Here is a 26,001-nt window from a genome sequence, read left to right on the forward strand (position 1 = left end):
ACCCCATGGCGACTTATGGACAAGATGAGTGGTTCTCCTGTCGAGGCATCCTACCCATGCAGTCTGGGACTCATGGGAAGTACCTCTCATTTGGCCAATGAGTAGGGAAATGGGGTTAGGGACCATAGTAGTACTATCGATCAATGTTTTAAGACTCCGACTCCGACTCCGACTCGGCCGAGGATCGACTCCAACTCCGACTCCGAAACGGTAATGACTCGGCCGGCTCGATTTCAATGACTCGGTCGTTGTAAAAAATACATTAAATATTTATTTATTTATTAAAAAACATAATTTTAAATATTTTAAACATAATTTTAAAGATTTTCATTCATGTTTCCAAACACACAGCATTATAATATAGATGGAAGACAACATATGATCAAAGTAGGCTCATGAACCAATCCACTATATCAAAATGGTACCCAATGGCAATACATAGTCAACTGTCATACATGATCAAAGACTCAAAACAAAATACAAATAACCAAGGAGGCTAGAAATGGCCTCTACAACAAAAGTAAACTGTGATGGTGACCAGACTGCAATACTAGTACTACTGGCTAGTAGCTACTGCCAGAGGAGCCAAGATCATCTCGACCAATCTCTGGATCATCATCATCAGAGTCAGACAAGGGGCCCCATGGCTCCTCCTCATCATCATCATCGTCTCCAACTGCAACTGTAGAAGTGGTACCAGTACCACTAGCAGGCTGTGCTGCGGATGCAAGCTGAGATAGAGTAGATATGCGGCTGCGCTTCTGTCGTGGTTGAGCAGAGGAAGCACCTACAACTGGAGTCCTTGCTGGTGGTGGGCTCCGGTATTGTAGCAATACTGCTACAACTCCTGGAACTCCCTTCTTTAATTTTATCAACCCGGTAGTTCGTAACAAATTTGGAAGCGACGGTGCTGTATGCACAAGTACTAGCTCTTGCCGCAGCTGTCACTTGGTCAGCTGGCACAAGTCCGCTAGGGGCTCAAGCCAACTTCTATGAGCTCTTAGAAGAAGCTTTTTAACTGATGGACGAAAGCTAACTCAAAGGAAGCTAATCTACTTGCGGAAAGAAACTGAAAGCCAAAAAGAAACACAAACCCTAGCAAACCCTAATTCTACCAGCTAGTCCTACCGATGCAAAGGAGAGCATGCAAACTACCGAAAGAGATGCCATTACTTCTAAGAAGGTAAAATGCATGTGTCTAAGTTATCACTATTTGAAGAAAACATCTTTTTGTATTTTTGTTTAAGTTATTAGAATTATCATGCATGTGCTTTTAACTGGCGTTTCACTGTGCAGGGGTGGATCAAGGAGGAGAAATGCTTGGAAAAGGTTGGGAAGAATCGGAGAGGGTCTAAGGGATCCCTATCATCCTTTCAGAGAGTTTCACAAAGTCAGGATGCCATGCAACCGTGTTTATGAACTTCTACAGGAAGTCTGCAGGGGTTTCTACAGGAAGTTCTGTAATTCTTCTACAGGATGTTTCGTGATTGGGTTTTTGACTGATAGGTGAGTGGGAGAGAATGCATGAATGGGTAGGGAGGTAGGGTAGGGGCCTGGAATGACCGAATGACTGAGGGATGAGGTGATGAGAGGGTGTAGAAGTCTAGCTTGCATCAAGGAAGGTTTAGGCAATGGAAAGGCAAGAATGTAGGGTTACGTGGCAAAAGAGCAGATGGGAGATGAGGAAACAGACTTGGTGATGGAGGAGCTGATCTGGACGAGGCTCAGATGAACGAAGAGGTGATGAAGGTGCCCTGCACAGTGTTTACCTGATCAAACCAACTACGTCTTGCATACAATCAAAATATTAGATGATCTATCTAACAGTTTAATGAGATCAGTGAACAACAACCTTATTCATGACAAGAATCATGTACAGCATGTGAACAAAACATTATCAAAGAGATATAAACGCATGACTAACTCCTACCAATCCATCCTAAACATAAAAAGCTACTTCAACCATCAAAAGAAACCTAAGTAACAAAGCACGAATTAAATCTAAAGAGCAGACTTTATTTTAAGAATGCAGCGAACACACATAAAGATAAACAAGGGAGGTACTGGGCACTTGAGATGGGCCCAACCCCAAGAGCTACAACCTCCCAAGAGAGATTTAGAGCTGGTGCAAAGCTGGATTCATCTTTATTAATCAAGAATGAAGAGTTACATCAAAATTGTCCACAAGGAGAGCTTGAGAATGAGCTGAAAGCAAAGCTAATCTATTGCCTACAAATCGAATTACAAAATGACTACAACAAGGCTATGAAATGACTAACTACTAGCTACTATCTACTGGCTAACTAGCTAACATCCACTGGCTAACCAAAATGAGGCCCTAAGCCTTCTTATTTATACAAATTGAGGACCCAACAGTCCTCCTAAACTTTAGGGACTCGGCTGCCCAAAACTTGTAGTTAACAATAGTCCTACTTGACTTGCTTGGCTGCCCTTGTGTTGATTGATTCGGTGGCCCTTGAACTCCGAGCTGATGGTGGAGAATTCGAGGTAAGGGCCCATAAATGAAGGGGACACCTTCCTACAAATCCTCTCCCTTGTCTTCCCACGAATTTCGCTGCCAAGTGCTCATTAAGACCTTCAATTTTGTCTCCAAATTGACCAAAAAGGCTACACAAAGCACCCATTAGACTTGTTGGCATAATGACTAACCAAATTCACTCTATTAACATAAATATAATAAAAAACATGCAATAAATTAATGAGAATGGTGGATTAAGTCAAATTAGGAGGTTGAATGAGCCCAAATAATTGTCCATTTTTGGGGCTCATCATCACCCCCCTACTGAAAGTGTTGCTCATCCTCTGAGCAACCAATCTCTCTCCTCATCTTTGATGGCCCTGGTGGCCTCCTTGGCTAAAATCTCGGCCGATTTCTCCTTTGGCTTCCCTCTTTTCAAACTTCCTGTAGAAACAGTTCGCTGGCTTCCTGTAGAAACAATGCTCTGTCTTCCTGTAGAAACAGTCTGCTAACTTCCTGTAGAACCAATTTTCTCTGATTTTGCTTGCTTGGCTGGGGGTGCCTTCTCCTTGAACTGTGCTGTGGCTGCCTTGGGTGTGTCCCTACTTGTTTGGCCTTTTTCAGTCTTCTCTGCTCGTGCTTGCAACCGCTTCTCCCTTGGCATTTGTGTTATTTTACCACCCCCTGCTTTGGCCTCAACAGCTTGTCCTTTTCCCTCATTCCTCTTCCTGTTCCTTCTGTGGTGGTCTTTCTTGTGTTTGTTACATCCTCATTGAGACCCTCACTGTTGCTTCTTTATCATATCCATGAATTCTACCTGAAGGTTAGATCTCCATGTGTGTCTAAACTGTGATTGCAACCGTGGAATTTTATTTCAAATACCCATTGAGAGATATCAAATTACAGTTCACACTGAGGTATGCAGGCCAATATAAATTGTATGCTGAGATCCTTGATCATAGGACAGATCCTTCAACTTCATCTCTTTGATGAAAACACTTGCAGGTTGACGAGATGATGTTCATATATATTCCTAGGTTTATACCTCCATAGATATTTCTTAATCATAGGTATACTGAGTATCACATATATTCGTTGTGATGTCTAGACAGATCTGAATATAGAGCTGAGATGTAACCCTTGTTATTTCTGCAATATATATACACAGTCTTCTTTGTCCATCCAGGATACTGCGTTTCAGGTATGCCGAGCTTGTAATTGCTTCAGTGTTTTCTTCTCTGTAGATATGTGAGGAACTGCTGTCATTAGCCATCCTTATTGCAATAGACACCCAACTTGAGAGGTACTAACTGATGATGAAAAGAAACATACAACTCTGCCTCTATTGTTTGACCTGGACCACGACAGGGAATCTCTTGCATAGGAATAACTTTTGGTGGTTTTGATGAAACCACAGGTTGATCATATATTCTGCTGTTGGTGCTCCAGATTCAACAGGAGACTCGATTGACTCATCAGCTTTGACAACAATGTTAAAAATTGCATCTGCTGAACGATTATAAAAAAACGAGCACAAACCATCATTGGTGAATAACATGACTGTTCATTAGAGAATGCATACATGACATTCATACCATCCCCATTTGTAAAATCTAAAAGTGTATATTCCTTGGGCTCTCTATCCACAGTTCCTATTGACAGGTTGGCATAGCCAGATAGTATAGATTCTTTTGCAGATGAAAAAGGGCCAGGAACAGGCAGGACTGGCCATAGCCATGACTCCAATGCATCATGGCGCATCAGCGGTATACTGTCAGAAATTGTAGACAGATCATAGTGATCAACTTCTTTGTCTTTTCCATGCTCACCATCCGATAAAGAGATTAGTGGTTCGACATGTTTTTTTCCCAACTTTGCTCTTTCCTTCTACATCTTTACTCATTTTATCATTTGACTCGGAAGCTTTCAACTTCACACAAGAGTTTCTAGTCAAGCTACTTGGTGAATGTCTTGACCTATCCTTGCACATAATTTCAAGGTCTGAGCCTTCACTTAACATGTGATTGATCAATTTCTTGGTCAGATCCACTTTCAGGGCCCTGCAAACTTCCTTCACTAAAGGAACAATCAGAAGACAAAGATGTATTGTCATTTATATCAGCGGAACTTTGAATCTGACACAGACTACCTGGTTTTGGTAAAGATCTATAACCTGGAGCTGTGTGCTGGACAATGTGAGAAAGGGAACCAGGCAAGAAAACCCGAACATTGCTTCCTGGATGCAACAACGTAGCCAGCTTGGGTGAGAAAAAAAAACATGTTTTGCAAGTGCAAGTTGGATAACAGCCTACGAATTTCAGCTGAGCGCTCATTAATTTCTGCGTGATTGTTGGTGGAGTGAGGTGGCAAAGACGTGTGCTGGCCCATGCAACTGTTGTGCTATCATGAACTGCAGTGGTTAACTGTGTGTTCTCTGCCTGTGATCTCATCCATCAGTTGCACTGGAGTTTAGACTACCCACACTGTCCGTGTTTTTTTAAATTTCACGTGCATGATTGATCCATGCATGCTGCGTGACTTTCTCGTGAGTGCTAGAGAACTGGATGTCTTGCTATATTCATGGCTTAATTTCACCATTCCATTCGTTCATGCAATGCTTAGACTAGATTCATGCAATAGATGAACAAGGTTTAGTCACGTACTTGAAGTCAAACGGCTGCTTGTGAAGCTTTTTGCTGCTGCATGCTCATGTTCTGCTGCTGCATGCTTGGATCCTTTGGTTGCATGAGGGCTTGGCTGATGATTTTTGATTGCTTTTCCTTGTGCAGGTGTCCTCTGACCAGATCTAAGCTGCATGCATTTGTTTCCACGTTCAGATCTGCAAGTTCAAGCTGCTGCTGCTGCAATGTCACAGAACCAGAACTTGTTTTCGCCATTGCTCCCAAACGGTAAACCGGATTGATCTGAAACTTGCTGAGCGTGTTCCTATCATCATTATGCATCTCCCATAGCAAAATCGTGATCAATGGATGCACGGATTTCGAGAAAAATGGAAAATGGCTGAAGATTTCAGAGATCGATTTCTCGGAAACCGTGCATCGGAATTGGCTGAAACTGCTTGGGTTGGTTACCATCACTCATATGCATATCCCCATGAAACAGGTTTTGAAACGGATGCACGGATATGGAGAAAATGCAAAAATGGCTGATGGTGATGGAGGCTGATTTCTTGGAAACCGTGCACCGGAATTGGCTGAAACTGCTCAAGCATGTTGCCATCACCCTTGTACAATTCCCCATAAAACGGTTTGTCAAATGGATGCATGGTTTTCAAGTTATGGCAAAAACAAATTTTGTTCCATGTGTTTTTTCTTCAAGGCATTTTGCAAGTGTTTGCATGGAAGGGAAAACTGAGCTTGGGTTGTGATGCAGGTATGGAGATGATGGAGGAAGGCGAGGGATGGACACACAAGTGCTTGCAGGCCTAACCAATAGACTCCCACCATTAGATTCACTTTTGAAATTGAATTTGGCTCGTCCAAAGGTTCTACAGGATGTTTCCTGTAGAAATACAGAGCTTCCTGTAGAAGGCACAAGAAAAATTCCTTCGACCTTGATTTGAGTGCTCCTCCTGTCATGAAACGTCCTTCTTGCAACCTGCAATTAGCCAATGGAAATTAGTTTTATTTTTATTTTTCTTTTTCTCTTTTTTTTTTGAAAAACAACTAGGGCGCCTCATGGAGGTTTTCACCCTAATTGCCTGCCCTGGGCGCCTCCAAGGAAGGTTTTCACACAGGGATCTTATTCCATTTTTATTTTCTTTTCTTTCCAACCCATTGACCGCCTCATGGAGGTTTTCAATCAATGAGCCAATCTAAGGCGCCTCCAAGGAGGTTTTCACCTTAGATTTTTATTTTCTTCTTATATTCATTTTTTTTTCTACCCTACCCTATTTGAAAAACAAAATCATTTTCAAGTATAAGAATACTTCCAATGGAGCCATGTGCATATCGAGATTAGAGACAAAATGATGTGAAGGCTCAAAATGCATGCTTTGACAGGTATCCGGATCTCAGAGACCAAATGATCTGGCTTTGAAGGGATCAAACATAACTGAGGAAGAAAGTACCGCTGCAACTTAGTGACCTTCTGAAACCATATCTCAATATAGCTTTGATATCCTTGGTCGTCTTGCTGATTTGGATCATTCTTCATGTCACCTTCTATCATGACCTTCTGATCTTCCTCTTTTTGTTGATCTTTCTCTTGAGTACATGGAGGATTTGATGATAACCATGAGGGAACTCTCTCGATCTCTGATTTAGATCTCTTCTCTTCATCAAGTGCAGCCCATGGTTCTTTGATCTCCTCTTTGGAACCTTCTTTTTCCTTTGGTCCTTCAATGTTGTCAATAGATTCTCTCTTTTGCAACACTCTTCCTGAGCTTTGGTGAACATCATTGAGCTCAAAAGGAGTCATTTGCACATGTTGTGCCTCAGCTTTGCAATTGGGTTGAGCTACTCCATTGTATGGCTTTGGAAATGGTACGGGTAGTTGAGTGGAGGTGTGAAATTGAGATGGAGATGGATGGCATTGTGGTTGGGTAGGCATTTGGGGTTGCCTTGGTGGAGGAGGAGGCGATGGTTGTGGATGAGCAGGTGGTGGAGGAAAATGAGCGGGATGAGAGTTGTACTGGGGCCTCCACCCCTGATAAGGTTCATTCCACTGAGGTTGCGGCTGAGCATAAGAGTGAAACGAATGAGCAGTTGGTTGGGCATAGTATGGATCTGTGAAGGAATAAGGAGGAGGTGTGAACCAGGAAGGGTGAGCAGGGGGACCCCAAGAAGGCATGAAGGTGGCTTGATAAGGGTCATAATAGGTCTCGGGTGTCCCTTGCAGTTCCTGCTGGTAAGGTATAGGTCCATGCGGCCTCCTTTGGTTCATATAATAGAGTGATTTAGTGGCTCCTTTGGCTCTCTGATATGCAGCTTTGATTCTGGGTAAGGAAGGGCACTGATCTATAGGATGGTATTCTTCACAGATGAAACACACTTCTAGGGAGTGCATTGGACATTCGTTCCTAGGATGCTTTCTAGTGCACCTAGGACAAAAGATGACCAAAGCCCTCTTGGCTTCTTCTTGCTTCTTTTGGATCCGCAAGGTATCCAGTTGCATGGCAAGAAACTGCCTCATATCACTCTTGAAACCTTCGATCTGATTTTCAAATTCATCTTTGGATAAGGTACTGCTCCCAACATTTCTGCTTGTAGCCATTTGCTCCAGAGGAATGTTTTCTTCTTCTTCTCCCCTAGAGGTTCTTCAGATATGTCTTGATGTCCACCCAGGGGTTCTTCTTAGTCACAGCCATCGAAGAAGAGAGAAGGTTGGCTGTGTGAAGCAAAGGGGGGTGTTGTGAAAATATTTTTCTAACTTATCTCTACTCCTACCAGGCATGAAAGGAAATCTTTTTGGTTGATTTTTGCTTTTTTCTACTTCTACCTGCAAAACTGAAATAGATTGAACTGCAACTAACTATCTTGCTAAAATGAAAATGCGGAATTGAAATGAAAGCAGGAAAGGACTAATCTATTTTGCTCAAATGAAATTGCAGGAATGAAATGCTAAGCTACGCTTGCGGAATTGAAATGCTACTCTACACTTGCAAAAATGAAATTGCGGAATTGAAAAGCTAATCTATGAAAGCGGGAAATGCTAATCTACTTTTGCATAAACGAAATTGCATAATGGAAATGAAATAAACTACTTAGCAGAAGGTTGTAGTGGAAAATAGAAGAAAAGCGACAATCACCAATACTCTGACGCTTCCCCGGCAACGACGCCAAAAAGATGGTGGGCTCCAGTATTGTAGCAATAATGCTACAACTCCTGGAACTCCCTTCTTTAATTTTATCAACCCGGTAGTTCGTAACAAACTTGGAAGCGACGGTGCTGTATGCACAAGTACTAGCTCTTGCCGCAGCTGTCACTTGGTCAGCTGGCACAAGTCCACTAGGGGCTCAAGCCAACTTCTATGAGCTCTTAGAAGAAGCTTTTTAACTGATGGACGAAAGCTAACTCAAAGGAAGCTAATCTACTTGCGGAAAGAAACTGAAAGCCAAAAAGAAACACAAACCCTAGCAAACCCTAATTCTACCAGCTAGTCCTACCGATGCAACGGAGAGCATGCAAACTACCGAAAGAGATGCCATTACTTCTAAGAAGGTAAAATGCATGTGTCTAAGTTATCACTATCTGAAGAAAACATCTTTTTGTATTTTTGTTTAAGTTATTAGAATTATCATGCATGTGCTTTTAACTGGCGTTTCACTGTGCAGGGGTGGATCAAGGAGGAGAAATGCTTGGAAAAGGTTGGGAAGACTCGGAGAGGGTCTAAGGGATCCCTATCATCTTTTCAGAGAGTTTCACAAAGTCAGGATGCCATGCAACCGTGTTTATGAACTTCTACAAGAAGTCTGCAGGGGTTTCTACAGGAAGTTCTGTAATTCTTCTACAGGATGTTTCGTGATTGGGTTTTTGACTGATAGGTGAGCGGGAGAGAATGCATGAATGGGTAGGGAGGTAGGGTAGGGGCCTGGAATGACCCAATGACTGAGGGATGAGGTGATGAGAGGGTGTGGAAGTCTAGCTTGCATCAAAGAAGGTTTAGGCAATGGAAAGGCAAGAATGTAGGGTTACGTGGCAAAAGAGCAGATGGGAGACGAGGAAACAGACTTGGTGATGGAGGAGCTGATCTGGACGAGGCTCAGATGAACGAGGAGGTGATGAAGGTGCCCTGCATAGTGTTTACCTGATCAAACCAACTACGTCTTGCATACAATCAAAATATTAGATGATCTATCTAACAGTTTAATGAGATCAGTGAACAACAACCTTATTCATGACAAGAATCACGTATAGCATGTGAACAAAACATTATCAAAGAGATATAAACGCATGACTAACTCCTACCAATCCATCCTAAACATAAAAAGCTACTTCAACCATCAAAAGCAACCTAAGTAACAAAGCACGAATTAAATCTAAAGAGCAGACTTTATTTTAAGAATGCAGCGAACACACATAAAGATAAACAAGGGAGGTACTGGGCGCTTGAGATGGGCCCAACCCCAAGAGCTACAGCCTCCCAAGAGAGATTTAGAGCTGGTGCAAAGCTGGATTCATCTTTATTAATCAAGAATGAAGAGTTACATCAAAATTGTCCACAAGGAGAACTTGAGAATGAGCTGAAAGCAAAGCTAATCTATTGCCTACAAATCGAATTACAAAATGACTACAACAAGGCTATGAAATGACTAACTACTAGCTACTATCTACTGGCTAACTAGCTAACATCCACTGGCTAACCAAAATGAGGCCCTAAGCCTTCTTATTTATACAAATTGAGGACCCAACAGTCCTCCTAAACTTTAGGGACTCGGCTGCCCAAAACTTGTAGTTAACAACAGTCCTACTTGACTTGCTTGGCTGCCCTTGTGTTGATTGATTCGGTGGCCCTTGAACTCCGAGCTGATGGTGGAGAATTCGAGGTAAGGGCCCATAAATGAAGGGGACACCTTCCTACAAATCCTCTCCCTTGTCTTCCCACGAATTTGGCTGCCAAGTGCTCATTAAGACCTTCAATTTTGTCTCCAAATTGACGAAAAAGGCTACACAAAGCACCCATTAGACTTGTTGGCATAATGACTAACCAAATTCACTCTATTAACATAAATATAATAAAAAACATGCAATAAATTAATGAGAATGGTGGATTAAGTCAAATTAGGAGGTTGAATGAACCCAAATAATTGTCCATTTTTGGGGCTCATCAGCTGGCTGTGAGACTGAGGCTGGTGGATTGGGATCTGCATCCAACTGAACAGGCTGAAGTTGAACAGCATCTCTAAGTTCAACTGATGTCTCCATATCTATATCTACATCAAGATCCTCATCAGGATCAAACTCTGGTCGACGACTCTCCACTACCCAATCTGATGTTGGATCAATGTCTTCCAACACAATGGGATCTGAATCAGGTCTTTTGTTCAGCAATTGGTTTCGTCTGAGCCGAAGGTTGTATTGGACAAAAACTAGATCATTCAACCGTTTTTTATCCAAACGGTTTCTCTTCTTTGTGTGAATCCTCTCAAAGACAGACCAATTGTACTCACACCCAGATGCAATGCAAGTTTGACTCAAAATACGAATTGCAAACCTTTGCAATTCAGGGCACTGACCACCAAAGGCCTCCCACCATTGTGCTGCAAAAAACATAGGAGTGTAATGAATTATGAGTTAGATGAAGGCTGAAGCTCAACAAAATTACAAATTATATCTAACTTTCAAATTATAAATGATTTAACAAACTTTAATAAAAAAGTAAAACCATTAAGAAATTGAAAATTGAATTTTTTGTTTACCTGGCTCATCTGCTTCTCTTGCAATCTTTGCTAGGTTCTTCCCAAAGGTACCTGTTGCATTGCTGAAGGATGTGACCTGTCGATGTATCTCCAGCTGATCAGACTTCGATGGGATCATGCGTTCAATGCAATCAACCAGTCCATCTCTGACCTCCCCCCTCAAAGCTCCTGACTCCTTAGCTTTATAATGATACCGTGGGTTCAAAAAATACCCAGCTGCATGTATAGGGCGATGGAGTTGATTGTTCCATCTTTCATCAATGATTGCCCAAATGGGCCCATACTTTGCCACTCTATCCTTGTATGCTGTCTTTATTTGCTCCTTTGCTTGATCCATAGCCTCATAAATGAAGCCCATAGCCAACCTTTCCCCATCCACCAACCGCAACACCTTAACTAGTGGCTCAGCAAGCTTCACAATCTCTGCTGCCTTTCTCCAAAAAGTTTCTTCATGGACTTTCCTTTTCAATTCTTTGCCTTCTGGTTTGTTAGACCAATTGCTTTGATTCCATTCATCACTGGAAAACATCTTTTGCAAGTTTCTATGTTGGGAAAGCATAGATTGCAATGTCAAAAAATGTGTAGCAAATCTAGTGATGGCAGGCCTAATAATATCCTTGCCTCCAGTGTGTTTCCTCATGAGACTCAAAACCAGTGTATGATTGTAGATAAATTTTGTTATGCTTTTGGCATGATCTACAGTGTTTTTGACCCAATCTAATTTTCCAATATCCTCAAGCATGAGGTCTATGCAATGTGCAGCGCATGGGGTCCAAAAGATGGTCTTGCGTTTTTCCTCTAACAGTTTACCAGCAATAACATAGTTAGAGGCATTATCTGTGATGATTTGAACAACATTAGCCACCCCCACCTCCTGAACAACCTGATCCAATAGCTGAAACAACAAGTGGCCATCTTTTACCTTATCAGATGCATCAACTGATTTTAAAAACATGGTTCCCTATGGGCAGAAGACAAGAAAGTTTATGATGGTACGGTTTCTTTGATCAGTCCATCCATCTGACATGATGGTACACCCTGTTCTTGCCCATGAGTCCCTGAACTCTTGCAAATACTCATTAATGGATTGAATTTCTTTCTGCAAACGAAACCCCCTTAGCTCTTGCATAGTAGGGCCTTTGAAGCCTTTTCCAGCAGCATGTATGGCATCAAACATAGGCTCATAATATGGTGAACGAGCAACATTAAAGGGGATATCAGCATCATACCACCATCTAGCTATGTAGTCACAAGCAGTCTCCCTCAATTCTTTCTTCCAATGGTCATCTAAAGTGGGCTGAATTTGACCTTTACTAACTTCAGGACCATGTGCATCTGATGGAGAGGAGGGAGTGAAATAACTTTTGATAGTCACATCACCCTTTTTCAAATTCATTCTACCCTTTCCCTTATCTTGAACAGAACCAAAAGAGGGAGGAACATAACGGAAAGGGTTGGATGCCTCAGTTTGAGGGATAGAGGAAGAACCCTCAAAATCATAGTGGGGGTTGGTAGCCATCATTTTTTGTATCTCCCTCTTCCTCCCAATTTCAGCCTGTATCTCTTTTTGCCTAGCCTTATCTTCTTTAAATTTCTCAAAGCTGGCCAACAAATTCTTTCTAATCTCCCCAATTTCTGATGAGGTACATGGGGTAATTTGGCCTCTAATCCCTGCCAAGTGTTGTTTCAGCCTATTAATGCCCCCAGGACCTTCCTTAATTTTCCTATGGCAAAATTTGCAATGCATTTGACTATCAACCATTTCAACATATGCCCAAGCATGATCTTTTGCTCTAGGTGCCATTTTTTGACTAGGAAAACAATCTGAAAATGAAAAAAAAAAAAATTGATTCAATGTTCATTTATTTGACAAAAAACACTCTCTAAGCTTTCTTGATATGCACCTAAAATTTACTAAGCAAAAACAGATTTATAGAGGTGGAAAAAAATACCTCCAGGCACAAACTGCCTCCTCAAGCTTGCTCCAAGAATCATCTCCTCAATGCTGCTCCAAATGGCTGCCCAAGAAGCTCCTCACTCCAGCTACAATGCTCCTCCAAGACTCCTCACTGCTGCTCCAAAACAAGCTCAAGAACTGCTCACTAATTCTCAAAGAAGACTCTCACTCAAATGCATAAGACTGCTGTGAGTGAATGAGAGCATTTGGGTGTCTTAAATAGGGTTTGAGAGGGGGAAATGGACCCCAAAAACATTTAGCAAATTACTATAACACTTTGGAATCCATAAACTGCATTAAACATTTGAAAAATTACCAAAAAAGTGAATTTTTTTTTGTTGTGTTTTTACGCTGCCCAGCCGTCCCCTTGTGACTCGGCCGAGTCATATCGGACCCGGCCGGGTTGACCGAGTCACACATGACTCGGCCAAGTCATTGGATGAGTCGGCTGAGTCATGTGTGACTCGGTCAACCGGACCGGTTACTTGGCTGGGTCAGTCTTGGGGCTAATGAAACGGTTTGACTCGGCCGTTTCGGTTTCGAAACGGCCGGTTTGTAAAACATTGCTATCGATGGACGCATTGTTGTATCTACCGTACTCCCTATGCTAGGATGACCTACATTGATCTGGGATCAATTGGAATTGACTTCGAGTCAGTAAGAGTGATATAGCTCACTCACGTTTGGCATTGATTTGGGATCAGTAAGAGTGGTATGACACTCTTTGTGACTGACTTCAAGTCAGTAGAGGATGTTATGATACATTCTCGATCATTTCTTCTTCTTCATAGTTAGGCAGAGCAGAGCAGAGTTAAGCAGTGCATTTGATGGTAGAGATAGTACCGACGGTTAGATGGATTAGCATATGGAGTTCTTGCTAGTTGAGAGGGAGTGTTAAAATTGGCAACTAGGGTGAAACTCCATGTGAGTTATCTTATTTATGGCAGCTGGTATTTTTCTTGGATTCCTCTCGTCGAGAGGTGTAGGATTGATCTAACGATCATCCGATTCCGACATGTATTTATGGAGATATGAATTTATTTGTATTTACTTGACAATTTGTCAAGGTCAGCCAACAACAAAATGTGTGGCACACATCCTCAACGATTCATATAAATACAAGTCACCTTGTGGCATTATTCACTCATCTCATCTCATCTCACATTCTTCTCTCTCTCCTTATTTGATTGGGTACACACAAGGAGCAGCATCTCTCTCACGTGGGAAGGACGACGCAGGAAGGAGGACACATGACTCTTTGACTGCGTTGACCGAGTTTGACCAGGGCTGCAGAAAGTCTCTTTGACCAGCGTTGACCTTTTTTGGACTGTGGTTTAGGCAAGCCACAAATTTTGGCACACAATCTGAGGCAATCTGACCTCAGGTTTGACCAGTGTTCACTACCCTAATTGTTGGCTGCAGGTTGACTTCTGTTGACCTTCATTTGATTGAGTTTTTCGGACTGTTTTCGGGCTGCCTCTTCTTGCTGTTGGAGGCTGAGTTGACTGGAATATTGACCAAGCTGATTGGAGGTCAATTCTGACTAGTTTGACTAGCTTTGACTTTGCTGGTTAGGGTTTTGCTGCTGCTGTCATAAAATTACAGAATTGTATATTTGTACTATTTCTCTCTCTGCTGAATTATTGAAGACTATAGAAGAATTGGTCAAAGGGTTTCCCCACATTGGGGTTTGTCCTTGGCTAGCCGCCACATCTGGTGTCTCTTGTCTTGGCTTGTCTTTTGTCGATTATTTATGTTCTATCAGCATTTTACTTTATGTTAATGTGATGACATTGGGCTAATAAGAAAAAATTGAAGTAAATTGCACTAAACACAGAACGTACCATAACTTAACATTACTAAGAATAAAATTATGGACTGAGAAACAAACCACAATTGAGTTTTAATTTTTACATCATCCGTCTAATCTTTCATCTTGATGGGTTTGAAACAGGTACTGGGCTATGATTTTGATAATGATGACTTCCATAGGTATTCTCACTATTTATTTTCTAAACCAGTTGATATGCTTGTTCTTTGATTCAAAATAATTGTGACTCATGGTTGTTCTAAAAATTTGCATCTGCTGTTTTGTGCACGGGAGATTGCCATATGAGAACCTTAGACCTGATCCTGTGCTGAGGAGTTTGTTACTGAGTATGCCACAACGGAAAATATAAAGTACTGTAGCTGAGTTCTTGTATGTTATCTTAATTCTTATACTCTATATATGGGAGATTCTGAGCTCTTGTATGTTATCTTAATTCTTATACTCTATATGTGGGAGCTTCTACTGCTTGAGTAGACCTGATGGTTAAGAACATGTGCCTCTTCATAAGAGGTCACATGTCCTAATCCAAAGGGGGTAGAGTATGTACACTACTGTAGATTTTAGCAGTCAAATCATTGTGTGGTGGGCCCCTTGTCCCACAAACAAGGGGGTCTCATACACCAATTTGGTGTCTGGCTTGGGAATGACCTTAGAATTACATTATTATTATTATAATCATCATATGTTTATAAAGTGCTGTTGATCCTCTGATGCAGATATTCACCAATTCTGACAAAGTTCATGCTACAAAAACCTTAAGTAGACTGTGATTGGAAGATTGTTTTGAAGGTGTAATATGCTTTGAAACACTGAACCCCCTCAACAAATTACTGATAACAGTAATATCTTGAAAGCTGTCAACCCAAATACCAACTACCATTAATGAAGATGACTTGGAAACCTGGTTTGAAGCACTGAATAGCTCTGAACAACTTGTTGATGAGAATAATAGCTTGAAGACTGTCAACTCATGTATGCAAACTACTGGTAATGAAGACGACTTGGAAACTGGCATTACCTCTCACGGAAAAGCTGATTATAGTGATTGCTTGGAAACTATAAATGGTGATAAGTCAACAAATTCCAAATCTCTTATTCTTTGCAATCCTTCCTTGGAGGCAATAGAATTTGCATTGAAAATAGTAAATGCAGATCCAAAAAGAACGGTATGTTTTTCTAATCAATAGTCCTTTTGAAATGCATGTTGTAGACCTATTTTGAAAAGTTGGATTGATCTAATTTTAAATACTAACACGCAGATTTTCTTTGATGACAGTGTACATAACATAGCAGCCGGCAAAGCTGCAGGTACTGTTTGGTAAGCCCTCATTACATTATTCATATCTAATTCACATCTGAAAAACGTAAAACCAGTTTTGTTGGAGTTGTAACATAGTTTTATAACCAGCATTGGATAACTGTTTTTTGTTTGGAATGCAGGTTGGCAGATATGTCCGAACAGAAGGAGCAGATTTTGCTCTGCAAAGCATTCACAACATAAATGAAACCCTACCTGAGATATGGGAAAATGAAGAAAATATGAAATTGAAGTATGTCCATGCTCTGGAATTACCGTAGAAATTGTAGTTGTTGCATGAATTGTATGATTGCATACACTGTAAATCTGAAGTGTAGAACACTGTTTAAGGTTAAGGGTGTCTTCATTTTGAAGGATCTAAAAGTTTTAATGATATATGTGCAAAGATTGTAGGAAGTCTATTGGAAAGTTCTGACATGGTTGCTTCTCGAGACTAGGACTGTGTTTGAAGGGATTTATATTTTACTCCAATGGGCGAAACCTAGTGGATTCCCTGCATTTGTAGACTGAGCATACTCATAAACAACAACATTTTAACACGAGGATAAATGGACCACAATTACCCACATCATAAATACAAAATTCAATACCAATGAGATGTGGACAAGTTGGTTTGTATGGTATAGTTTCCATCCTGTTTTAGGTAGATCAGTTGGCTTGCGTGGGGTTTAGTCCTCATTAGGGCACAGGTTGAAATCTCATGGGGAGGGGTTGAGGGTGTCAGCTAATTGTTGGGCTTACATTGTTCCCAGTTATGGCCAGGCTTGATTGAGTTTTGCACAATCCTGGTGACAGCATCCTGCTGATGGGCACATCACAGCCTAATATTGTAAAAAATAAAAAACAAATTCCATAGCCATTCAAAAATAGTTATATTCATTCTTATTACTCAATAAATGGATGCTCTACATCTCTAACTCTTTATCTATTAAGGTTTGCTAACTTGACAAATGACAATATTCTTGTTTATTTACTCCATTGATAAATTGTGTAGCATCTTTGAACTCTTCATTTTCCTCTAGCGTCTCTTGTTGTCTAATCCATGCTTTGTGTTCAAAACTCTTTAGACCTGTTCTTTGTGCTTTAGCTTCCATTGTGACCTTTCACCTTTTTTGGTGCAATCTCCATCATGTATTGTAGTGCTTTTCCCTTTTGACGATTTCATTTTTATAATAAATCCCTTCTGACCATTTCATTTTTATAATAAATCCCTTTTGACTGAATGGTGCTATGCATGAAAGTCATGAAGGCCTATGTGGTTGTGTTTATAGGTTGAGCACTAGTGAGAAGAGTCTCACCTTACGTCAACCTATTGTGGCATAGATGACATTGATGATTCCAAATGCTGCCATAAGTTGTTGAAAGCTAGTGTAAGGGGCACAATTGATTGGCATAGTCTCTTCATGATCTCCTATATTCTCATATCTGAAAGAAAACAAACCAAAAATTGGATATCCTGTGGTGCCAGAAGGGTTCCCAGAGTGGGCGGATACTATGGATGGATGGGGTTCTATGGTGATTTCTACTCTCGGGTGATCTAGAGATATGATTTTTTATTAGTAGTTGTCTTTTCTGTTAATTTTTTAAAATATTTTGTTTCATTATCTTTCCAGTATATTTATTCAGTTATCTGGGTAGGTTGTGTACGAGATGGCAGGAATTGGGTTTGGGCTTTCAAAATATTCATTTTCTTCACTGATATAACAGGTATTTTAATACTTCCAAGACATATCCCAGATTAACTTTTCAAGTTATTGGACCTCTCTTAATCTGCAATAATTTTGGATATTATTACCACTAATTGTTTCCCTTCAATTTTCTTGTTGATGATGGCAGTGACCTCACTTGCTCAAGGGAGTGTTCTTTCAAGGCATGGAAAAGAATGGACTGTATTTGCAGGTTATCATTATGATATTAACTTTCTGATTATCCAAGGTCACTGCAGATTCCTTGGACAATGCATTTGGTTGAGAAATGGTCAAAAAGATGAAGTCCATGTCCCCGTTGGCTGCCTGTTCATCCAAGCTGGCAAACAGGTAATAGGATTTGACGTTTCACTATTTACAAATATATCAATCTGAGGCTTATTGAGAATCTGGATTATGGGGCTAACATATTGATTTGGTTTGCATTTGCTGCAAAGCAGCTTCAATGGCTTACAGGGGGTGATGGCAGAGGTTGTTGCCAAAGAATGGGGGTGGCTGGATGCATGAGGTTGTTGCCACTAAAAGATCTCTTGCAGCTATTGAAGCGGCAAGGGCAGGCTGGAAAGAGCTTATGGAGGGTTACTTCCATTGTGAGTGCATTGAGAAGCATTATTAAGTTGTTACTTAAGCTGTTAACACCATTGGAGAATGTATCTTTATGTTTGAAATATTCATACTAGCAATGAACTGAATTCACTAGTCTTTACAAGTGCATTATGTTTATTCAACTAATTCAAGCCAGACTATGGATTTCCATTTTCATAGCTACATGTGAATTGACTGCCAGTTGTATACTTTGTCTTCATCACTGCAAAGTTCCAGGAAATTCTCTGTTTGTAAGCGTGCATTCTTGCTAGGGGTGATAAGAATTATGATTCGTAATTGAATATGAAATTCAACCCATTCTCCCTTTTGTAAATTGATTTTAATGAAATTTTGAACAATGATATATATTGCAATATCGATAACTAATTTTATTTGTCTTTAATTGCAGGTTTAAAGGTCCTCGCAAGCTTGAGTTGTCCGTGTTGACTTGACTTCATTGGGGCGAAGAAATGGGGAGAATGGACAAAGGGGCCAAGAAATAGACTTTGTAGAGTATAGGGGCAAAGAAATCACGGGGAATTTTCCCTGGAGCATAGGGGTGAAGAAATAGGAGGGAGTCTCCAGAGACTTTAATGTTGTTCTTATTGACATGACCTAAGTATGGCTAATAAGTGTGAATTTTGTCCAACATACAAAGAATGGGGCTTGAATAAACTCTACTGTCGTCATTCCATAACATGAAAGAGTTCTTTAAATGTGAACAGTTGTGCATAGCGAATAACGCACAACTCTCCTACAGGGTTTGAAAGATTTGTAGTTGGAGAGACAAATATGGGTTTTCTTGTTATATTGTTGGTTTTGTGCATGATTGCCTCTGTGGCTATTGCAACGCATATCAATTATTCAATGTGGAAGCCGTATTCTTGTCGTCTACGTCATTTTGTCTTTGAACGCATGGTGGAAGAAAGACTATCATCAATGAATGCGCACGATAAAGGGGACTTCGATGCTTTCTTGTCGTTCATAAAGTCTATAATGTTAAATCCATATGGCTTTCTCTCCAACTGGATGACTCAGAACTTTGAGAACATGAGAACATATGCTCATAATGGTATGGTATCAACTGCAGACATCATATAAAAAAAGTAGTCATACATCTTGACGCAGGAGATTTAAAAGGTACCATTTTCTCGCCTCTTGACAATCATTATTGCACTCTTTACATCTTTTTTATAATCATTTCACAGGAAGCATACCACTTGACTTTGACTAACTCAAAGCATTGCGAGTACTTGACCTTGACTTGAATCATCTCCACAGGTCCATTCTAGTTCAATTGGGCCTGCTGCAAACGCTGAACTTCTCAGTTCTAAGCAACAATGATTTTTCGGTTAGCATACCATGACAATTAGATAATTTAAAATTTGACATAGCTTATTCACCTAAAAATTTCCCCTGATAATATAACAGACTTATTCTTAGTGATGTACTTCAACTTCCTCTTGAAAGTTTTTTAAGTTTTTTTTCGAAGTCTGAACTTAATCATACCTAAATCTATTTTTAAATTGATTTTCTTAACTGAGTTAGCTATATATGAATATACGTTCACTAATATACCTGAAAGTATTGTCAATTTCACTAAATTGACTGCTTTTGTTTTCATGGAAAATCAATATGCTAGCAATATATTTAAATTCATTGCCAATTGAACTAAATTAACTTCCTTAGGTCTTTGGAGAAATAACTTTATGGGGAGTATCTCTATAGTCCTTGCCAATTTGACTCGGTTGATTTTTTTAGATATTTTTAAAAACAAGTTTGATGGGAAAATTCCTATAGCTCTTACCATGCTGATTCAAGTGATTTTTCAATATCTTTCTAAAAACAAACTCACTGATATCCCTGATGCCCTTGCCAATTTGACTCTAGTGACATATCTATCAGTTTCAAGAAACAAGCTCACTGGTTAAATCCTTATATTCCTTTCCAATTTGACTCAATTGGTTGAATTAGATATTTCTAATAACAAGAGCCCTTGCAAGATCTCTGAAGTCCTTACCAATTTGATTTGGTTGAACTGCCTAGATATTTTTGAAAACAAGCTCACCAGTGGTATCTCTAGGGCCCTTGGCAATTTGATTCAATTGACCTCCCTATATCTTTTTAAAAGTAAGCTTACCAATAATATTCCTGTAATCTTTATTAGTTTACAAAATCTTCAAAAACTTTTATTTTTAGAAAACAACTTAGAGGGACCGATTTCTAATGGCATTGACAATTGCATTTCTATGATGATGGTTTTCTCTGGTTATTCTAATAACTTCTTGAGAGAAATGCCACCAATTTGACCTATTGGACTTTGCTGCAACTACTAGATTCAAGGAAAAATGAATTGATATGGAAACTTCTTCAATACTTCACATGTTTTCATAAGTTGAGAGCTTTGAATATTGCGTATAATAATCTGCATGGTTGTATTCTTTAACAAATCATAAATTTCAACAAGTTGCAGTTGTTGAATTTATCTAACAATAAATTCATTGAAAGAATATCAGTGCATTTTGAAAGGTTCTTTGGATTTGCAAATGTGTCATATCATGAAAAATCACATTTTAAAATGGAAATTGACATGAAAAGAAAATTACATTTCAAAATGGAAATTGTCATGAAAAGAAACAAATCCATAGAGCCTCTCAAGATGTACTGGTATTCTTCCATTGAATTATTGTTGGATAAATCCAACACTTACAATTTGTTGAGATTTGTGATCTGTTGAGGAATACAACCACACAGATTATTATATGCAAGGGTCTCAACTTATGAAAACTTGTGACGTATTGAAGAAGCTTCTCTGTCAATCCATTTTTCCTCAAATCTTGTCGCTGAAGCTGGGTCCAATTGGCTAATGATGGTGGTAGCTTTCCTGAGAAGTTATTAGAATAACTAAAGGAAACCATCATAGGAATACAATTGTCAATGTCATCAGGAACTAGTCCCTCCATGTTTTTTGAGAATAAAAGTTTTTGAAAATGTTGCAAACTAGTAAAGGTTACAAAGATGCTCCCAGTGAGTTTGTTTTTAAAAAGATATAGGGAGGTCAACTGAGTCAAATTTCCAAGGGCCATAGGGATACCACCAGTGAGTTTGTTTTCATAAAGATCTAGGTAGTTCAATTGAGCCAAATCAGCAATGACTTCAGAGATCTTATCAATGAGCTTGTTATTAAAAAGATCTAGCTTAGTTAATTGTGTCAAACTGAAAAGGAATATAGAAATGTTACCACTGAGTTTGTTTCCATAAACAAATAGGTATGTCAATCGAGTCAAATTGACAAGGACATCAAGGATATCAGTGAGTTTGTTTTAGAAAGATATAGAGAAGTCAATTGAGTAAAAGTGGTAAGGGCTACGTGAATTTTACTATCAAACTTGTTTTTAGAAAGATCTAAAAGAGTTAACGAAGTCAAATTGTTAAGGACTATAGGGATGTTCCTAGTAAGGTTATTTCTCCAAAGACCTAAGGGAGTTAATTTGGTCCAATTGACAATGAATTTAAATATATGACTAGTATATCAATTTTTCATGAAAACAAAGACAATCAATTTAGTGAAATTGACAATACTTTAAAGTATGTTAATGAACATATATCTATATATAGCTAACTGGGTCAAAAATGTCAAATTAACAATGGCTTTACGTATGATTAAGTTTAGACTTAGAGAAAGACTTTCAAGAGGAAGCTGAAATATTTTACTAGGAATAGAACTCGTCATATCATTGCGGGAAATTTTTAGATGAGTAAGTTGTGTTAAATTACCCAATTGTCGTGGTATACGGCTCGAGAAATTTTCGTTGGTTAGAGCTAAAGAGTTAAGCTTCTGCGATAGGCTCAATCGAATTGGAATTGATCCGTGGAGATGATTCAAGTCAAAGTTGAATACTTGCAACGCTTTGAGTTGACCAAACTCGGGTAGTATGCTTCATGTGAAATGACTATAAAAAATATGTATAGAGTGCAATAATGAGAGGTTGTCAAGAGACAGAGAAATGGTACTATCCAAATCTCCTGCACCAAGATTTATGGCGGCTACGTTTTTGGTATGATGTCTGCAACTGATACCATACCATGATGAGCATATGTTCTCATGTTCTCGGAATTCTGATCTGTTTAGTTGGAGAGGAAGCCATATGGATTTAACATGATAGACTTTTTGAATGACGAGAACATCAAGATCCTTTTTATTGTGCGTGTCCATTGATGACAGTGCTTCATCCACCATGTCTTTAGAAACAAAATGATGTAGATGATGAGAATACAGCTTGCACGTTGAGCGATTGATAGAGATTGCAATAACCATAGAGGCGACTATGCACATAACAAACAATATAACAAGAAGCGCCATATTTGTCTCTCCAACTACAACTCTGTCAAAGCCTGTGAGTTGTGTGTTCTTGGCTATGCCCAACTGTTCATATTTAAAGAGCTCTTTCGTGTAATGGAATGACAACGTTAGAGTTTATTCAAATCACATTCTTTGTTTTTTGGACAAAATTCACACTTATTAGCCATAGCCAGGTCAAGTCAATAAAAACCAATGTTCCACTGAGTTTGCAAGAGCGGAGATATGTACAAGAGGGACATATATAAGCAACCCCAAAATTTAGGGAAATTTTGGGGAAACGAGGGGTGTAAGAGTCATAAAAATTGTAAAATTATAAAAAATTCAATATATAAAATAAAAAATATGATCATCATTTTGTATTAGACTATTATGAATTAAAATTATCATTTGTCATTTCTACAATCATCAATGTAAAATCGTAAATGTAAAAGTAAATTACTAAATTGAATCCATCATTTGACATTATACAATGTTCCATCAAAATTCATATTCATCATTTGGCGATGGGATTAATATTATGCAAGATACATCTAAATTAAATTAATCATTTGACAATTGAAATTACACAATGCACATTGAAAAGTAATTTCGTTATATGACTGACATTATGTTGAAGTCTAAAGTAGCCATAGAATATTAAACTAAAAGTAAACATAGAAAATAGTGAAGTACTAGTAAAATTTCTTAGAAAGTACTAAATAATAAATCACAACTCAAAGTCACAAAATGAAAATCGCAACTCCAAATGTTTCAGGCCCCAGTGAGTGGTAAATCTGAATGACAATAAAATGTAGATGGAAAATGTTGAGAGCGACCACGGAAATCTTGAGCGGCAAGGTAAAATGTTGAACAACAATAGAAGGAAAATGTCACGTGACAAGGTAAAATGACAAGGTTAACGAGAAATGCGTGAGAGATGTGAACGATAATGTTTTAAAGTTTTAATTTATCTTCTTCTTCTTCTTCTTTTTTTAACTTATGTTAAATTTGTAATTTTTAAAATTTCCTTATGTTTTTAATTGTTATTAACAAAAACTATTGAAAGGACACTTTTTGTCACTAGAAAAAAGTCCCCCGAGTTGTCTCAAAAAAAGAAACGTGGAGAAACGTTTCCCCGTCCCGGGAGCGTGGGGGAGCGAGGAAGCACGTCCCTCACCCTGGGGGCGTGTCTCCATGTAACATTGATAAAAACAACATTGAAGTCTATGCATATTCCCTCCTATTTCTTTAACCCTCTGCTCCGATGAAAATTCCCGCTTTTTTTTGTCTCTGCTAAAGTCAATTTTAAATATGTCTACGCAGATGTTTTTTCGACAACAGTGTACATAACATAGCAGCCCACAAAGCTGCAGGGTTGCATACTGTTTTAGTAAGCCCCCATTACATTATTCATATCTAATTCACATCTGAAAAACATAAAACCAGTTTTGTTGGAATTGTAACATAATTTTATAACCAGCACTCGATAACTGCTTTTTGTTTGATTGCAGGTTGGCAGATATGTCTGAACAGGAGCATATTTTGCTCTGGAAAGCATTCACAACATAAAGGAAGCCCTACCTGGGATTTGGGAAAACGAAGAAAAATCTGAAATTGTATGTCCATGCTCTAGAATTACAGTATAAACTGTATTTGTTGCATGAAATATATGACTGCACATCAGGATAAAAGATTTGCACTGTTGACTTGTTTATATTTGACAAGACAATGAAACTCTGCCAACCCTGTTGTCTTTTAGGGTCCAGAGGGTTTCAAATTTCAATGGCCTCTAACAAATTTTGTTACATGGTAACCATTACTATAATTTCTATTTATAATAATTATCAATCTGTTTGTAAGGACTTCCAGATGCCGGTTTTGTTACGACTTTCCGAGGGGTGGGGTGTGTGCATATTTGTGATGTAAGGGTTTGAATATCTGGATAACTGCCGTCAATCTAGAACTCTTCCAAAAGAGGGTAAAATGGACTGAAACATTCAATCTCAAGCCTCGCATAATCTTTTGCTTCGAGTTTACACGGTACTTTCAACCACAAGAGTAAAAATATCCCAACCAATATAGCAAGCAATATGCACAAACATCTTACATTAACATGCAATTGATATAGATTTGGGGTTTTGCTGTTTGTTTTCGATGGGATCAAGACAAAATCTCACAGTTCAGGACATTGACAATATAAAAAATGTATCTTGTAAACAATGAAATGAAATGATAATTCTTGCGGACATTTCTCTTAGATTTCACTTTGCCATCAATGTTTGTTGTGATTAATGCAATTTCTTGGTGAGACAAACACACAGACCGCAATAAGGGACACTGTCAAATAAACTGTATCTTGTAAGTAATGATAGCCATGAGGCCAGGCAATACGAAACTTTTCTTTCATATTTTTATACTTACAGTGCAAATTTTAAGTGTCGAACACTGTTTAAAGTGAAAGGTGTCTTCATTTTGAAGGATCTAAATTTTTTAATGATAAATGTGCGATGATTGTAAGAAGTCCATTGAAACAAAATAATGACACGTTTGCTTCTTGGGGCTGGGACTGTGTTTCAAGGGATTTATATTTTACTCCAATGAGCACAACGTAGTGGATTCCCTGCATTTGTAGACTGAGTATACTTATAAACAAAAACCATTTTAACATGATACATGGAACACAATTACCCATATCATGATTTATAAATAGTAAATACCAAATTCAATATCAATGAGATGAAGACAAGTTGGTTTGAATAAGTATACTGTCTAACAGGTTTTAGGTAGATCAGTTGGCTTGTGTGGGGTTTAGCCCTCATTAGGACACAGGTTGAAATCTCACGGGGAGGGGTTGAGGGTGTTAGCCAATTATTGGGCTTACATTGTTCCATGGTATGGCCAGTCTTGATTGAGTTTTGCACAATTTTTTTGGTGATAGCATCCTACTTATGGGCAAATCACAGCCAAGTATTGTAAAAAATAAAAAATAAAATTCCATAGCCATTAAAAAATAGTTATATTCATTCTTATTACTCAATAAATGGATACTCTGCATCTCTAGCTCTTTATCCATTAAGGTTCACTAACTTAACAAATGACAATATTCTTGTTTATTTATTGCATTAATTAATTGTGTATCGTCTTTGAACTCTTCATTTTCCCCTAGCGTCTCTTGTTGTCTAATCCAAGTTTTGTGTTCAAAACTCTTCATACCTATTCTTTGTGCTTTAGCTTCCATTGTGACCTTTCGACTTTCTTTGATGCAATCTCCATCATGCATTGTGGTGCTTTTCCTTCTTTACATTTTCATTTTTATAATAAATCCCTTTCGACCCAATGGTACTATGCATGAAAGTCATGAAGGGCTATGTGATTGTGTTTATGCATGAAAGTCATGAAGGC

At 38.9% G+C, this 26,001-nt stretch overlaps 1 protein-coding gene across 10 annotated transcripts in view; it reads left to right on the forward strand.

Moving 5' to 3' along the window:
• LOC149214244 (uncharacterized) overlaps window positions 1-24,467 on the forward strand; it is a 48,437-nt gene extending 23,970 nt beyond the window's left edge. For 2 of the 10 annotated variants that reach the window (XR_016250904.1, XR_016250908.1), the window contains 7 exons: window positions 14,772-14,809; window positions 14,922-15,017; window positions 15,365-15,814; window positions 15,908-15,966; window positions 16,089-16,198; window positions 17,605-17,673; window positions 17,803-17,869. Coding sequence is in view for 3 of the 10 variants with exons in the window: in XM_089392218.1 (XP_089248344.1) it covers window positions 17,370-17,481; window positions 17,605-17,673; window positions 17,803-18,002; window positions 18,113-18,262; window positions 24,111-24,128 (549 nt within the window). In the remaining 7 variants the exon portion in view is untranslated. Of the gene's footprint in view, window positions 1-14,771; window positions 14,810-14,921; window positions 15,018-15,364; window positions 15,815-15,907; window positions 15,967-16,088; window positions 16,199-17,237; window positions 17,482-17,604; window positions 17,674-17,802; window positions 18,003-18,112; window positions 18,265-18,666; window positions 23,990-24,110 lie in introns of those variants that run through there. The other 8 variants (XR_016250906.1, XR_016250905.1, XR_016250907.1 and 5 more) reach the window with 8 other exon arrangements.
• The last annotated feature ends 1,534 nt before the right edge of the window (window positions 24,468-26,001 follow it).

Source organism: Pinus tabuliformis, chromosome 1_1 (assembly GCF_031772625.1).
Source record: "Pinus tabuliformis cultivar Carrire ecotype Pingquan chromosome 1_1, CPIR1, whole genome shotgun sequence".
Taxonomy (NCBI): domain Eukaryota; kingdom Viridiplantae; phylum Streptophyta; class Pinopsida; order Pinales; family Pinaceae; genus Pinus; species Pinus tabuliformis.